We start from the raw sequence: 17,206 nt of genomic DNA, 5'->3' as shown, positions 1-17,206 counted from the left end.
ATTTTGAAAAAGAGACACGTGATAAATTGTTAAGGCTGCTTATGAAATAAAAAAGTACACTACCATTGCACCAAATACTAACCCTTATAATACATGAAATATTAATTTTAAATAATTTTATGTTATTAATATAAATTAGGATAAATATCAAAACTATACATGAATTTTGAATGTGTGTAGTCTATACATTAAATTTTAATTTGATTCAATTTTAAAACTGATATAACACCATTTTACGTTTATGTATTACATACAAAATTATTATATTAATCCAATATGAAAATAGATTAATGTATTTATGTTTTTAAAGCGTGTATAATTGATTTAAAAGCATACCATTGAAAACAAATGAAATTTTATGTGTACATGTGAACCATAAACAAAGTTTCATGTGTGTAATTACACAAAATCAAAGTTCATGAATAAAGTTATACGTAAGACCAAAGTACATCTATAATTTTGATATTTGTCCTTATAAATTATTTATAAAATTCAATTTAAATATATAAATATATCATGTTTTACATACTAAAATCACATATAAACATAATTATTATAAATTAATAAAAATTCATAATTGATAGAATAATTGATTAAGTGCAGATCGAAAATATTTCTTTTCTCGTGTCTTTGTATTATTTTGGTATTAATAAATATTCAACTTAAATTATAATGAAAATATAAAAACAATTTATGGTATTAATGGTAATTCATTGTTAATAATTATTTTATTTTTATTTTTAAAAAGTTATTTTATTTTGTTAAATTCATTAACGCATACATTTTGAAATAAGAAAAATACTTACTTAATAATTATGTAACAATAAAATTAACGTTATAATAAACTTAAATTCAACAGAAGAAATATAAAGGTATTAATAATTAAATTAAATTTCTTGAAATAAAAATAAAAGAAGGTAAGAAAAATATAAAATTTTAGAAATTAATAATAAATTATAATATAAATTATGGGTAAATGTATAATTTGAGTTATTGAAAAGGAAAAGGTTGATTTTATGTCGGGTAGCTTTATGTGATTTTATGGAGGAGATGATGGTTAGGTAAAAGCATCCATTGAATGAATTTCTGCACTACTTTTGGTAAAAAATGGTGGAATAAAGAGAGGGTAAACAAGCTCTGTAGTTTGAAATGACAGTTCATTCTTCATTCACCACTTTTTCCATAAAACAAACCTTTTATTTTCTGTCACCTGCAATTCTCTAATTTACCCTCACAAAATATCATCCAACTGTTTCAGTCCCTTCTTCTTCTTTTTTTTTTTTTCAATTTTAGAAATTTATGGAGGTCACTGGGTTCTCTTTTTGTTTTATGCTGCAACTTTCATATCTAAACATCATAAGGCCAAGCCAAAGCACTCATCTCTTTACTTTTTTAAGCTAAAAATTCTTCATCAACGAATAAACTTACAAGCTAAACCTAATTAAAAATAAAAATCCGGGCACAGACAATCCTTGAGATATTATTTGTTTAAGCAAATCAGGTCGTTAGGGATTAATTAAAAAACGATTTCCTTTTCCCTGATTTATTGGCTTCAAATTCCAAAACTCTAAATATGATGCTTTTGGAAACACAGCAACTGTAGTTTTCACCTTCTTTTTCCATCACTGCTTTGCCCAAATTAAACAATTAATGTTTGTCGGCAAATTTATTTTAGGTTAAAATCTGTTTTTAGTCCATGTACTTTGATCAATTTTGAGATTTAATTCATATATTTTAAAAGTTAAAAATTTAATCATTTCATTTTTCAATTTAAGTCCAATCATATCGTTGCTAGTGGTTTATGTTTAAATTTGCCAACGTAATATGTTTTTTTTTCTAGTTAATCATATGCTACATCGGGATAACCTAATCAAGAATCAATATGTCAAATTGATAAATTTTAATAGAAATAATTTTAATAATTGAATTAATATTTTTAAATCAAGATAGTAAGAAAACTTCTTTTTTAATTTTTCAAGTATAGAGGTTAAATCTTAAATTTAATCAAAATACAGGGACAAAGTGAGTTTAAACCAATTATGTTATTATTGATTAAAATCTCCTCGATCTATGTGCCAACATTATAAATGGTTGACATCTAAAAATCAAAATTCACATTGTCTGATTGTGGTCTCTCTTTTCAATTTGTAATATGTACAAAAATACTTTTTAAGTCTTTATATGATTGAAATAAAATTATTTTATTAAATTCATGATATTTTAAAATAAGAATTATTCATTTAATAATCACGAAATAAGAAGAAAAATGATTGAAGAATTTTAATAATACTAATAATTAAGATTGTATAAATTTAAAATGGAGATTAAATTTTAGAAATAAAAATTACAAAGATTAAATTATAAAATATGAAAAGTAAAGAAATTCGAAACATATTTTAGCCTTTAGTATTTTATAGTTTTATTTTAATGCATGAAAAATATATATTAATCAACCAAATGAAATCAATTTCATTAAAGAAGAAATCATGTTGTAATAATAAAATGGGATTCAAAGTGCATAAGGCGCAGTTGGAATCGCAAATTCTGCCCGTTTGCATAGCCAAGGTCGGGGCCATGGGAGATCAAACGTACCCAAGGTGCAAGCTGCTGTATAGATTCCCCTCCCCCATACATAGCAAGAGTGGACCAGGGCTTGCCTCGGCTACTTTCTTTTCCCAAACAGTAATACGACTAGAGAAGTAGGGCCATGCATGGCATGCTGCAAGTTTCAGGCGACAGCACTGCCAAAATTAACCAATTAACAAGCATGACGCTTTGTTATGTATGGTTTTAGTTTTGTCTGGTGTTGGCTTCAATTTGATAGCTTGAAGCTTTTGGGTGTTTGTGGAGAATTAGAGTGGTAGGCTTCTTAAAACTTGTAACCTGCAAGAAATTCTCCCACAGAATATTGTAAAAGAAGAGGAAACAAACAAGTTGTTTTAATATTAAGGGATAGATTTAGCCATATGCTAACTAGCTATCTCCACATGAATGGTTTGTGGTTTTCCCTAAAAGTGAACTGTGAACTCAACCAAAATCAATGGCTCGCAATCAGAGTATAAGAATAAGATGATATCTTCGGTTAACAGTGTGATCTCCTTGCCTGGGAACAGGCTAAACAAAAAAACAAACCATCCACCCTCCAGTTACAGAATACAAATGCAGTGCTTGTTAACCTACTCAGCAAGTGGAAGTGTTTGCTTGATTAAAAAAAATGATGTCTTTGCAGAAACAGTAGTTATCAATAAAGTTGACCGCATGAATCATTAGATTTACAATTTATCAATTTAATTACTATTGAAATGCGACATTTAGTAAATTTGGGTTAATTTAAATTTTCATTAAGGTGTTTTTTTTATGTACTTTTAATTAGCATTAAAATTATTTTTTAAATTTATGATTAATTTTTCAATAATATTATCTTCAAAATTTGAATATGGATTTTCTCAATAAATTTTACTATCATTACCTTCTCACATTGTTTTTTGAGAATTACTCATTTTCTGACCCATTTCTACCGTTGATGATCAAAATGAAAGAGAGTTGTGAAAAATAGAGAATCAAATACCTTTGTTTAAACCCCTGTAACTTCTTGGCCACAAGATGGTTAACAATCATATATCTACTCGGTAAAATGGTCATTCTAAACGTAATACTATAGCCAATACAAAGCATGCTGCTTTTTCCATGAACTTGTCAACTTGTCGTTGATAGTCGAACCTTAACGTAGTTAGTAGCTGAAGGGGGAGCACTCGAGCTACTAACAAATGTCTTTATTTTCTGAATTTGTTTAATATAAAGTTTTTCCTTTTTCCTCTTTCCTCGAGAAACAACTTCTTTTTCCAGATATAATGATAGGTATAACTTGAAGATCAATAAGAATCGAGGAATTGATTCCACCGAAAAAGAAAACACCTCCAAAACTCATTAAGGTAATCACAAAACAGAACAAACAGAGAGGGACCAGCAAGAAAGTAGCAAAACACAAAGGGTCCAGCATGGTACACTACCACCAGGGTAAAAGAAAACTTGATCAATGGATGGTATAGTGCATGAGCAAGGTTGTTGGCTTCCTACTTCCCTGAATACATGAAAAAAATGAACAGCTCCAGTTCCTTTGATTATACCATCCATCTCATTGAAAGTATCCCATAAGAAACTTCCAGGGGCGTCACTTGTGAGACATAAGAGCTACACCAGAAAACAACTTTGTATTAGTCAGACTCCACCATCGGTTCAGTTCTCTTGCACCAACCAGGTTTACCCCTTGCAGCCCCATTGACGTTAAATTTTACGACACCCGCGGGTGGAGGAGTCCAAAGCCGCCTGTGCATGGTGCACACTGCAATGGATGTTTCCATCACGCTCTTTCAACGATGAAAGCATCTCCCCAGAATGCTTGAGCTCAAAAGATTGACCTTTAACTTCCTTGTGAAAAATAGCTCATCCGCCGACCATAGTGTACCTTGAAATACAAATTCGTTTCGAGTCAACCAGATCCACCACAGGAACTCACAAGGAAGGATTTAAGATTAACAGGATTATACCAAATAATAGCCCGCCAAGAGAAAATTTGCTCCAGAATACTCGGATCCACTCACACTCATCATGAGCCATTAAAAATCAGTGGACTTTGGGCGGGGCTTTTAACTTCCATAACATGTAGTTGAAATTTCCCACCACACAGACATCATTAAAAAAACACATTACATGGTGATTTGACAGAAAAGGAGCCAGCTTTGTCGTTGCGGTCCCACAAAGAAAGTAAACCACTCACATGACACACTGAATGGCACTACCAAGCCCCCCTAATCCTCGTTACCATAGGGTGTTTTTATGTATGCTTAATTGAATAATAATACCTCAAACTAATTTTTTAGTTAGGTATTTATTCTAAGCATGCATTTAAAATATAATTATGTAATTATTATGGTTCAAAACAATACTTTCTATTAACAAATTTAAAGTTAACAGATAATTAAAAATATCATGTGTCAATTTTAATTGAGTAAAGAATTTTTTAATAGTGATAATCACTGAAATTACCTCTCTTAATATCGTCTTTAATATTTAAATTTATGTTTCTCCTTAATAATTATGCAATATAACTTATCACTCCATTAAATATTTAAGTCCAGCCTCATTATCTGTCACGGAACAACACTCAACCTAAGAGTAAAATAGATGTCCATGTACACCAAAACAAAACTCCATCACCAATATACAACATGGCACAACAATGGGGCACAGTTGGAACAAACCCAGCAAATGTTAATCTTGTCCAAAAAAAAACCATCACCGGTTAACGACAAGTGTAAACAGTGTGGTGCGAAAGGAGGAACAGTATTATAAAATCTCTCTACATCCACTATATCTTTCATACTTGTTTTCTGTGGATCACAATTGTAGCAGGCCCAATTATAAGATCCCTAGACCCACTATGAATATTGGGTTATAAAAACTCTCGGCCTTGGCAACTGGTCGTAAACCTGACACTTGTATCTATTTATTTGACCGGATATTTATCAAAAACCAACATGTTTCTTTGTCATCAATTTGTTGTTGAAGGCTAACACAATTATTCACTTTTTAAATTGTCAAATCACCAATTTAACTGCAAATTTAAATGAAGGGATTTTCATACAACTTCATGTCTTAAAAAACCTTCTGGCATGTTTACCATGTGCATATCAATATATCATTGTTTTAAGCAAATGAAGTTAATGTTTGTCGGCAAAATTATTTATTATTTGCGGTGGAAAAAAACACTAAATAGAGAAACGTTCTTCATCTTGTTAACAATAAAATGTGAATCAATGTGCTTACGGGTGCAATTGGAATCACAAATTCTACCCTCTGACTTCATGAAAGAAAGAAAAGTGGTGGAAAGGCCATGAGAGATCAAACACCGGAGGAGTCTGGTTAGAAGTATTAGTTATTATGGAATGGTACCATAAATGCCAGCTGTTGTATAATTTCACTTTCAGCCCATCCCATGACTAACATGAGTGGACCAGTGCATGCCGTCGGCTACTCCCTTTTTCCTAAACACTTAAACATACGACTAGAGAAGTATGGCCTTGAATGAATGCTGCAAATTTCAGGTGACAGCACTGCCCAAATTGACCTATTATCGAATATTGCATGCTGCCCTGGAGTAACAAACAGGGATACCAAATCACAGAAAATGGAACATTTCAAACCAAACCAAATTGCAAAAGTATCCTTTTAACAAGAACCTATATAGTAGATTACATGTACAACATATTTACAAAACTTAAGGAACAAATCAGAACCAGTTATTACATGAACTAAACTGAATGAAGAAAAACAAAGTGAAGCTGTCATACCATAATCCTATGGCAAGCTATTATGTTCCATGGAAATATTCGCAGCAAATTATAGACAAACCGAACACCTCACTGGAAAGCTTGCCCTATTTTCCCATAGGGATCAAAAAGAAATAAAGAATAGAGTTCACAATGCCAATGCATATAGCTTGACAACTAAAGAATGTATGGGAAGAGAGAGCTCCAACAAGATAAAATGAGAAAAGAACAACTTACATGCAAGAAGGGTATCAGAAGAATCAGAAAATAAAAATATAACACAAGTTATCATATGTCACATCCTGCCCTTCCCTGTCGCACCTTCTCTCCGACTCCGGAAGTGACTAAGAAGCTGCTGTGCCTGCAACATTAAAAAAACAATATATCATATGCTTTATGATGTGCATCCCGAAAATTCGCATTACATAACACATTTTTCCAAACCAATCTAATTAGCTACATTAAGGAATATGATCACAATTCCGCTTACTATATTGAAATTCCAGACACAGGAGCAGACAATGCAAGGACTGTAGCATTGTAACAGAAGAAGAGTTAAAAACTAAGCTGCATACCTTTTCCTTAGCTCTTGGTGTGCCGGACTGAGACAGCGCAACTAGGGATGGAATAGCCCCTTCGTACAAAACCAAGGTACAAAACTTGGAACTGTTAAGGCATAGTTGCAGCAATGCAGAGGCAGCATTTTCCTTACCCCTTGGCGACCCTGATTCAACAACTTCAATTAGTACTGGGATACCGCCTTCCTGTACAATTGCCAAACGCCCTTCCGTGATTGTGGACAGGTTCGAGAGAAGAGCAACTGCCTTGTCAACCATCCCACTATCAGGATCCAAAAACTTGACAAGGTATTTCACTGTGCCAGCTTGCACTATACGAGTCTTATTTTCATGAAAGATTGACAAGTTAAACAAAGCAGTAGCAGCATCTTTTCTCCCTCTCAATGTTCCTGAGCCTAGAAGATTTACCAAGGCTTTTACAGCACCAGAGCGGCCGATCCTTGCCTTGTACTCTTCCAAGACAGAAAGACTGAACAAAGCAGCCGCAGAGTTTTCTTTGGCTCCATCATTTCCAGACTTTAAAACATGAATTAGCGGCTCTATTGCTCCCAATTTTGCAATTCTAGCCTTGTTATCTTCATTAATTGAGAGGTTTAGAAGGGCTGTAACAGCATGCTCTTGCGTTAGCTTTACTTCTGAGTATAATAGAGAAAGTAATGGCGCAATAGCACCACATTGACCTATAATTATTCGATTTTCCATGTTGTGCTTTGCAAGAAAGCGCAATTCTGCAGCAGCTGCTGTTTGGACTTCATTGGATAGGCTTTTAAGGTTGTCCACTAACATCTTCACATGGGAACTCGTGGTCAAATCATCACATCCTGACCCAGATTCAATGAAATAAGGGCTGTTATAATTATGGTTTCCGTTGACTGACTTTTCTATTTTTGCTCCAGAGGCCTGCAACTGCTTTCCTGTTATCCAGGAAGAAAGTCCAGATTCTTCTGTTAATGAGGAAGTACCAAGTCCCTCAGATGAAATTTCAGCTAAGTCGTTCCTTTCATGTTTCTTTGAACTACTAGAGGCACAATCAATGCTAGAAACTTCACTTGAGGCTGATTCAGTCCTGCTGTGAATAAATGACTGATTGGAGGATTGCTGATCATACTTGTCAATCTCCCTGCTTTGGTATCCATAGCATTCTTGGTTATATCTTGATGAGGTGTCAATCTTCTGCTTCTCTAAACCATTTCTACCTTCAGGTGATGATCTTGATGTGGAGCAACTACCGTTTGCAAAGCAAGTACTATCAGTATGATTTAAATCTTGAGATGATAAATGATTTGAAGGAGAAGACATCGAGACAAGTTTTGCACGGCCATTGTTACTAGAAAGTTGTAAGTTGTTTTCCTCACACCAACTTGCTACCATAGCTTTGACTATGTCATTTGGAATGAGCTTTGTATGTGTAAGTGTTTGATGGGTCTTTGGGCAAATGGACAATCCAGTATCAAGCCACTTTTGGATGGAAGTGCGGTCATAAGTTTGCCCAGAAGCGACAATAACAGGATCCATCATAAGTTCCAACGACAAGGGGCAAAGGAAGCGTGGAGGTATCAAAATACCACATGTGGGTACAAAGTGCTGTGTTTTAAGCATATAATCACGTATACAAGAGATGAGATCCACAATCTGGTTGATTTGATCTAATTTCCCTTTTGCACTGTTGACTTGCACATTCATTCTCTCTTTTTCCACAGCCACAGTTTCTTTGAACAAATCCCGGCTTGACAACAAGTTCAGTGATTTGAAAACTTTTATCAAATGATCAGTGCAAGGAATAGCATCATCTCTTAGACTTCTCAAAGCCTCTCCTACATTTTCCAATGACCTCTCCTGCTGTAGACGTTTAATTTCCCGCATACAGTGCTGAAACAATTGAATATTAGTTAGTGTCACTACACAAAACCGACACAACACTGAAAAAGTTATCTGCCTTGACAATTTCCAGAAGGACTATAAAATTTGTAGAAAGAAAATGACTACCATTTCTTTTTTCATCCAAACATAGTATGAAACAACAAATTCGATCTTTTCTTCAATACTTGTAGTGGATGATGACGACTTCGAATTCGATCTATATAATATGTGACATAACTGAAGTGAATTGAAGAGCTTTGCATTTTTATCAGAAAAGGCTCCAAAAATGGGATAGCATTTATTTTTGTCATCCAATAATGGCATGAACAATAAATTTGACCTTTTCCGTACCTGAACGGTGGTTATACTTGAAGTGGATAGTGATGATTGCAATGATCTCTGTAATACTCGACATATCTGAAGCGAAGAGCTTTGCATTTTTATCAGAAAAGACTCACTCTGAAGAACCTGTATATGTTTTTAAAACATAAATAAATAAATAAAATGAAATATGATAGTAGTAGAAGCCTAAGAGCCCTACTTCTTTTACTGAATAAGGTATACATAATTCATCTCAATATCCAAAATTCAAGCTTGGCTTCTCTGTTTTATTTGAAGCAATGCCATTAAAATATGCTTGGATACTGGTTTTAAAAAGTGAACATAGAAAAGCATAATGATCAAAAACTAGAATATGATCATAGAACAGTGATGTTACAACAGATAGTGTTAGTACAGATTGAAATTAAACTTACCCTGTGGATTTTGCTCATATTATAACACCACTTCTCCACCAATTCTCGAGCCTCATTCACAAGCAAATCTAGCTCTTCACACTCTTTATATAGAGTTTCATCTGAAGGTATCTTGCAATCAACAATATCATCAAGCAGTGGTTTTAAAATTTTTAACACGACAACCATATTTCTGTAATTCTTTTCCATGGGAACAACTTTTATTTTCTGGCATGATGTGAGATGAATAAATCGAGAGATGCTGTTGATGAGATATCTCACAGAGGTTGTTTCCATCTGACCTGTAATGTATGCAGCAAATCAGAATTTATTAAAAAAAAAGCCATTGAAGAAATTTGAAGTTTGCACCATTGTCGGTGTTGTCTTTTACCCATAATCTAAGGTAGTCCAGTCTTCTACATTTCGAGCAAAAGGATAAAGATCAGATATTTTTACAAATTTTCATAGCAAGTGAAAGGCTTTTGATTGATGTCCATAGGGAACATAGACAAACACATGCACTGCTACTGGAAATTGTTCACCAATGCCATGGGAAACCTTTAATCAAATTCACTTTACAAAATTTAAATTTCCAATTTAAAACAAGCAAATTTTAATAATAAAAAAAATCGAGTATAAAGAAAAGGGCTTTTTGACTAATGTCACTGTTGACTTTTTCCAGTATGGTCTAAAATCCTTAGACTTAGCTATCTAACACAAATTAAAGGAAAGAGGATTTTGATTGAAAAACAAAGAAGCTTTATAAAAGTGTGTATAAATGTATAATACACACCTCATTGTTTCTTAACAGAGCTAAAGTGACATGGATAGAGAATTCTTAAAACATTAATATGAAAAAAAAAATTCATTCTTCATTTACTAGTTGAAGAAAAGTAAATACAAATTTGAAGTACAACAAAATCAAAAGCCAAGTTTAACAGAGTTAGCAAAGCTTCCAATCAAAAATGGCTAATCAGTAAACTCACTCAACCTGGGTTTTTTTTTTTTTTTTTACACTCAGTCTATTAAAAATATATATTTCAAATGCTACATCACAGCAACAAGAACAAACAGCACTCAAAAATAACATTCACATGAAAATACAAGAGCTTCCCAGTGCTTAAATCCAATTTATATAATGAAAAACACACCGACATATTATTTCACCATAAAGAAATATATATACCTCTTTCTTGAAGTGGGTTTAAGCTGGTGAAACGAAGAAAGCAAGGATCTTGATGTACATTTGAGTAATGACATAAACCTGAAAAAAAAATCAAATATTAAACCCTGAAGCATTAAACATGACAACTTCAAGCTCAGCTTTTTTTTTCTTTTTCCCCAGAAAAGTTGCATGAGGGAGAAAGCTGACAGAACTGGAACCCAATAAGGAAACACACAAAAAGAAAAGAAAGAGAAGGTTGAACTGGGCGGGACCCCTATTTGGTTGAAGATTTGTCAGGAGGAGACTTGTAATTAATTACCATTAGTATTTAATCAAATGATTACATAAAACAAAGAATTTCAAACAAAGTGTTACAAACATTTGAAGTAACGTTTCTACTGAGGCAATTTGAATTTCGAGATTAATTTTATTTTATATATTTTATACGATAATTGCATGTTTTAATATGGTTGGGTTAAATGATAAAATATATTATAAAATATTATTTCTATCAAAAAATATATTATAAAACACTAATTCTTTAAAAAATAAAATTTAAACCCCGTAGTTCCCATTCATTACAAACTGACACAAGTACAAACAAAGACAAATTTTCAGGTCCCTTAGCTGCTTTAATTATAACAGATTGCCCCATTTTTTGGTCCTGTTGATCCATTGCCAGCTATCAAACATATTTCCTGAAGATGAACCAAACCTCTCGAAATCATCCCCTTTTTCAGTTCATAAGTTGCATCATGTCATGTGTCTCCCCACTTTCATCTTTTTCGTGGGAAATTACTGTCATTACTTTGTTTCTCTTTGTACAAAACTAGCTTATAAACCTCCTAAATTACCTTAGTTAATGGAGGTCACACAAGTCAATCACTTCACCTGGTTAAAAAGGGTTTGCTTAATGACCCAAATTAATTGCTCAAACTCTTTCTAACTGCTTTGACTTCTATTTTAGTTTTTCAGAAATACATGCTTGCAAATCCCACTTCCTTTTTAACAAATCACATCAGATTACATTAGTCACCCCCCTTGATCATACAAATTATTATTATTATTTTTTCTCTTTGCTTTTATATTTAACTTTGGACCGACACGGGTTTAAGATTCCAAGGCTTCATTTAAGGCTAGCTTTACTTTCAAAACTACCTTATCCCTTATCCTAATCTACCAATATCTTCAAGTGTCGGTCACATGGTCAATCCAGTAGCAAACAACTAGAAATGCATACGTCTCGACAGTAAGTGGCCTTACAGTTCAATCAATCTTTATGATTCCTTTCTCGACGGTAATCTCAAACCCATGATCGTGGTAAATTTTCACTCACTGTGAAAAATAAAGTGATGCTTCGTCCTATCAATCTGGCACTACGAAACTACAGTAAATTTGGACTGTAGCAAGGAGTAGGAGATCCTGGAGATGTGGGAAGGGTCTTGCTGTTGCAATGGTGGGCTCCTTTTAGTGCTTCTACTTTTTAAGACTAAAATTGACTACTTTCCTGGCCAAGACATCATAAAAACATGAGCTTTTTTTTTTCTCTGCAAGACATGATCCTTAAAATGCTCCTTTTCTTTGTTTTTGGTAAAGGGAGATTTACAGCGATTACTTTTATAACGAAACATACACATGTCTGAAAACAGACAGAAAGGCAAACCTGTCAGAGAGTTACTGATTCACTTGCTTCAGCTTCAAGTTATATCACTCAAATCATATGAAGTTTCTAGGAATGACACGGATAAGGAATTGTATATTTCACTAAATAATTTTTTTCTTAGTATATGATAATGTCATTTACAGTAACTTGATTTCGTAACAAAAACTTTAAAATTTCAATAAGTTTAATCTGCCATGCATAAGACAATCCATGTGCATTATTGGTTTTTCCATCCATCATACGGTATAGAGCCTTATAACTTGATCTATCTTGCTTCGGCAAACGGGGCATAGTCCATTTTTGGCCTTTATCTCATTTAAGCAAGACATGCAACCAGCCATATGACCACAGGGGATGCATGCACCTTCTACTGGAGCTTCCCAACATATTATACAAGAGGAAGAACCATCTCCTTTAGCATCATTTGTGGTTGAGGCTCTATGATCTGTTGTTGTTGTAACAGGCAAATGCACTGGATTGAAATCAATTGAAGGATAATGACTTGGTTCTTCAACTAAAACATCATCAGGAATTGGTGGAGCAGATGGAGACATGGAAGCATTGAATCCACTTGTTTGGACATGGGCAGGAGGATCCAAGAGGCTTTGGACTTGATGACTTTGTTTACCAGTAGGTCTAGAATCAGGCACAGCCCAGTCGTTTTCTTTTTTAGTTCGTGCATCCATCCAACCACTGTGATCTCCAAGGGTTTGGACAGTTGGTCCAGAATCTAACACACCCCAACCATTGTAATCCTTTCTGGTTGGTCCATCCATCCATCCTGTGTTACCTAGCTCTGAATGTTCCCGTCCATCAGTAGGACCCCATCCATTATAACTTTCAGCATTTGTAGAAATCTCCCAACCGTTTGCATCAACTGCCCCAGAGCTCCAGTTATTATTACGTTCTAGAGATTCAGCAACAGTTTGATGTGCATTTGCTGCACTTGAAGTTTGGGTATCAAAAAATGTTGGGGACGGGACAACCTAGAAACATTGCAGCTCTTGTTAGTATGGAAGATGCTTACTGTATGTTATATAATGCAATTTATCAAACAAAGCGAAGAAAAAATAGTACTGTTTGTGAAACATAAAACACTACTTTCCAAAACTAATCCAACATAACCGTCGAGTTACTTACAACAAAATATTCTAAGTCCCCCACTGAAAAATGACAGAAATTTCAAGAAAACAAATTGCACTTGCCTGACTAACTTGATTTCTGAACAAATGAAGGTGCTAAGTCATAAACCAGACCTCAAGCAATCCTCTTTAACAGACCAAAGGACCAAGCACATGCATGTTTACCATCACTCCTCTAATTTTATAGCCTCCATAACTTGAAGAGCAGCATTCAAAACAATTTATACTGAAATGCTCAGAAAAATAACAAAATCATGTTTTCCACTCTTAACTGTTCACATTTGAATCCAAGCATAAGTCTATCCCAATCTAATTGAAACTAGACCAATTAGAGCTATTACAATTACAATGATGCAATGACTCTATTTTCACAAGAATGTATTGTGATGTAGTTTACCTGAAATTGTGAATACAAATACACATTTTGAAGTAACACTAGTGTTCCTCCTATAAAAGATAAAAGAACCTATTTCCAAAGATGATTTATACGCTCATTTCCTCCCCATCTGATCAGATAAGAGTTTTGCTTTTCATAATGAATTAAATATCCAATGACACCATTTTTATCACCTCTCAGAATTTCGAACATGCATGTATTCAGTTCTTTTTTGCACAAAAACTAAGAGATACAAATTTCAGCAGGGTGATATATAGAATCAACTAAACCTGAATATTTCCTTTGCATGCACTATACAACCATTGAAGCTGCTGCTTGTCTCCCTCATTTCCAGATGCAATCTTGTATCGAGTTTCTAACAGATAAAAATGGAATGAGTAAAAAGGCTCAAACACCAAAGGATATCATACACAAAAGGACTGTTGGTGAATACAATGGGAAAATGAGAAAGCCATTGCCTATTTCACTTAACAGTTAGATTTACGACTGCATTCATTCATTGCTAAACAATTTGCTATCACAGAATACTTCCAATTCCAAAGCTGCAAATTAAATAATCAATGATGAAGTTTGCCTCATCTTATTGATATATATATGTATGACAAAACAATGGAATGATAAAAGAGAAAAAGATCAATCATAGACCTGAACTTATGCCTTTAATCAACCATTTCTATATTAATCATATTTATATAGAAACCATCAAATAGCAAAGTTGATCATATCACTAGAATAACAAGCATGATGCAGGAGCTTTACAGATGCATAAAGGTCATATGCAACACCAAAACATGGAACAACCAATTCAATTAATAACATTCAATGCCTAAGGAGAGTAAAGAACAATAAGAACCATAACATGACTAAGAGTATCCTTAAACACAGCCAAATACTTACCAAATCAGTTTCTTATCAGAAAAGGAAAAAAAAAAAAAAAGGGACAATAGGTTCGGCTATAGGAAGTTTACTGGTTGTCTGATCAAATATGACAAGTGCTGGATCTGATTTATGAAATTTGGGTTCTTCAATTTTGGCCTTCCAAAGAGCAATGACCGTATGAGGCTGGGCATCCTGCTCTTATCAAGAATGTAGATATTAAATATAAATATATGACATTTTTAAAAGTTATATCTATGCCTGAAAGGCAAACTTAAAAGGAAAACAAAAAGGGGATTATGACATTATATGATGAATAAAATGGCTATATGAACTTCTCTTCACAAGTTATTTATTGAATAATTCTCAAAGTCAGACTATATTCTTCCAGGGGACTAGGGTAAAGGGCAAATTGAGTATTAGAAAATTTAAAGCATTGCGTTGAAAACAAGATGACCATTTTAGTGGCCTAACCTGAAAAGTGGAATATATTGCAAGCTCAAATCTGGGAGGCCTCATGGGATTACCAGAACCACAAGGTATAATCACAACCCAGCTGCAAGAAAGAACATTAATTAGTACACAAGTAATGCATTTAAGTGGACTTGATCAGTTAACATTATATATATAGTTTTAATGAGCATCAGTTATGCTCTAGATAAACTAAAAAGTGTGGAAAATATCAAGAAAAGTTGGATATAAAGGCAGTAAATGTACATTGTACAGACATTTTCCTTGATAACAACTGAGGAGCAAATCCACCAAGGAAGCTTGGACCGTGAAACTCCCGAAACCAGCCAGAGAAACAGCAAATATGATTCTGGATAGAACAACACATGCATGAAGCCTAGGAAAAAACCTACTATAGCAAAAAAAATTAATAAATTATGCACATATTTCCCTCAAGCGTACCTCAATTGCACGGACAATATTTGTACACCCTTTATTTCTGGCAACCTCAAGCGGTGTCTGACAATCATCATTCCTCAATAAAAAATTAGCTGAAAACATTAATGTCAAACAGGAGCTTATAATACCGAACTAGATCATAATTCCCGAGTTAAGCAAATATGAAGACATACCGCCACGAGAAAGAAGCAGCTTAACAGTTTGCTCCAGGCCTCTTTTTGCAGCATGATGTAATGGGGTCCCTGCATTACGTCCTGCGAATGAAGTTTAAATGAGAAGCAGAGTTAACACAAGATGCTTTTTATTACCGAGGAAAAAACATAAAAAAAAAACACAACTGTTCAATGTTTATCCACCCAATTCAGAATATTTTTAACTTTTAATTATAAAGCGAGAGTGCGTACACCATGCAACAGAGTATATAACTTGTCCAGAAATTTAGAACTTATTACAAAAACGAATCTTGGGCAAAAATCAAAATATACCATCAAAAGAAACCTACCAGGGCGGTAAGCATTGACATTGGCACCCATTTCAATCAGTGTCTTGACCACATCTATTAATTCAGGATTCATGCATGCCACAATGAGGGCAGTCTTTCCATCTCTGTCTATCCACTACATCACAAAAACAACTCAGACTATAACTTTCATAATTTCATTATACAAAACACACATATAAGCAAGAATCAACGATAAATGATCAAATTACTTCTTTTTTTACTTATTTCTGCTTTTCAGGGAACCACGAACGACACCCAGACTTCAACATGTACAATTTAAGGCGAACTGAACAACAAACCAACGTTCCCTAAAGGCCAGCTCTTTATCGACTTTCCATCAAAATTACCTTAGAAAACTGACTGAATATAACTACGTAAGGGGAACAAACAGTTGAAGTATACGCACCTCAAGGCCAGCACCTTCTCTGCAAAGAGCTTTAATGTCATCGACGTTCCCGGTAATTGCAGCCTGATAAAGCAACTCGTCTTTTGATTGCTTTTGGCGCATCGTATCAAATTTCTGACCCATCTATAAGCTTTTACCCACAAATATTTTTGAAGCAAAAGCAAGAAGTGCACCAGAGGTTTGAAGGAAACGAAAGCGGGTGGTAGTGGTGAAGATTTGTAGGACGAAACTTCTAAAGAAGTTGTAAATATTGCATTGTATTAATTGGAGGACAAAGGGAAACAAAGAGTTGAGGGAAGATAATTTGTCAGATTGATACGGTGAGAATAGCCACACCTAAACAGCCAAGTGGATCCATGTTCAATTCCATCACATTTTCATAATATTAAACTAAAATTAATAAAAATGTAAAAGATTGTTTATTTAATAGTTATCGTTTCGAAAGTAAACGATTTTAATAAAAGAAATTGCATATTACTCAATTAATAATTATTGATAAAAATTTAAAGAAAAATGTCAACAATGATAAAGACTGTATTGGAGGATAACAAAAAAAAAAAAGAGTTGGACAATATAAAAAATTAAATAATGTTTATAATTTTACTAATATAAAATTTTTTCACTATATTATGCCACTCCAACATT

The 17,206-nt window shown here is 33.7% G+C and overlaps 2 protein-coding genes across 4 annotated transcripts; both read right to left on the bottom strand.

The window, feature by feature from the left end:
* Positions 1 to 6,195: 6,195 nt before the first annotated feature.
* Positions 6,196 to 10,960, bottom strand: LOC108487498 (U-box domain-containing protein 3). Of its 3 annotated transcripts, XR_008274096.1 has the most exons (6): positions 9,893 to 10,067; positions 9,523 to 9,803; positions 9,119 to 9,235; positions 6,905 to 8,776; positions 6,567 to 6,690; positions 6,196 to 6,436 (listed from the first exon to the last, which is right to left on the bottom strand). XR_008274096.1 is itself a non-coding variant. In XM_017791856.2 (5 exons), the coding sequence occupies exons 2-5, from the start codon at positions 9,796 to 9,798 to the stop codon at positions 6,625 to 6,627; spliced, it is 2,331 nt and encodes a 776-aa protein (XP_017647345.1). In that variant the 5' UTR covers positions 9,799 to 9,803; positions 10,688 to 10,960; the 3' UTR covers positions 6,196 to 6,624. The 3 variants fall into 3 exon arrangements, 2 of the variants coding, with proteins under 2 accessions (XP_017647345.1, XP_017647344.1); XM_017791856.2 differs by lacking the exon at positions 9,893 to 10,067 and adding an exon at positions 10,688 to 10,960 and having other exon boundaries at positions 6,196 to 6,690; XM_017791855.2 differs by having other exon boundaries at positions 6,196 to 6,690.
* Positions 10,961 to 12,418: 1,458 nt separating this feature from the next.
* Positions 12,419 to 16,959, bottom strand: LOC108489566 (putative E3 ubiquitin-protein ligase XBAT35). Its single transcript, XM_017794205.2, has 9 exons — positions 16,562 to 16,959; positions 16,156 to 16,270; positions 15,827 to 15,907; positions 15,657 to 15,745; positions 15,473 to 15,564; positions 15,219 to 15,300; positions 14,837 to 14,939; positions 14,138 to 14,223; positions 12,419 to 13,315 (listed from the first exon to the last, which is right to left on the bottom strand). The coding sequence occupies exons 1-9, from the start codon at positions 16,682 to 16,684 to the stop codon at positions 12,566 to 12,568; spliced, it is 1,521 nt and encodes a 506-aa protein (XP_017649694.1). The 5' UTR covers positions 16,685 to 16,959; the 3' UTR covers positions 12,419 to 12,565.
* Positions 16,960 to 17,206: the final 247 nt, after the last annotated feature.

This window comes from Gossypium arboreum, chromosome 11 (assembly GCF_025698485.1).
Source record: "Gossypium arboreum isolate Shixiya-1 chromosome 11, ASM2569848v2, whole genome shotgun sequence".
Taxonomy (NCBI): domain Eukaryota; kingdom Viridiplantae; phylum Streptophyta; class Magnoliopsida; order Malvales; family Malvaceae; genus Gossypium; species Gossypium arboreum.
This window is presented reverse-complemented; position numbering and strand designations above follow the sequence as displayed.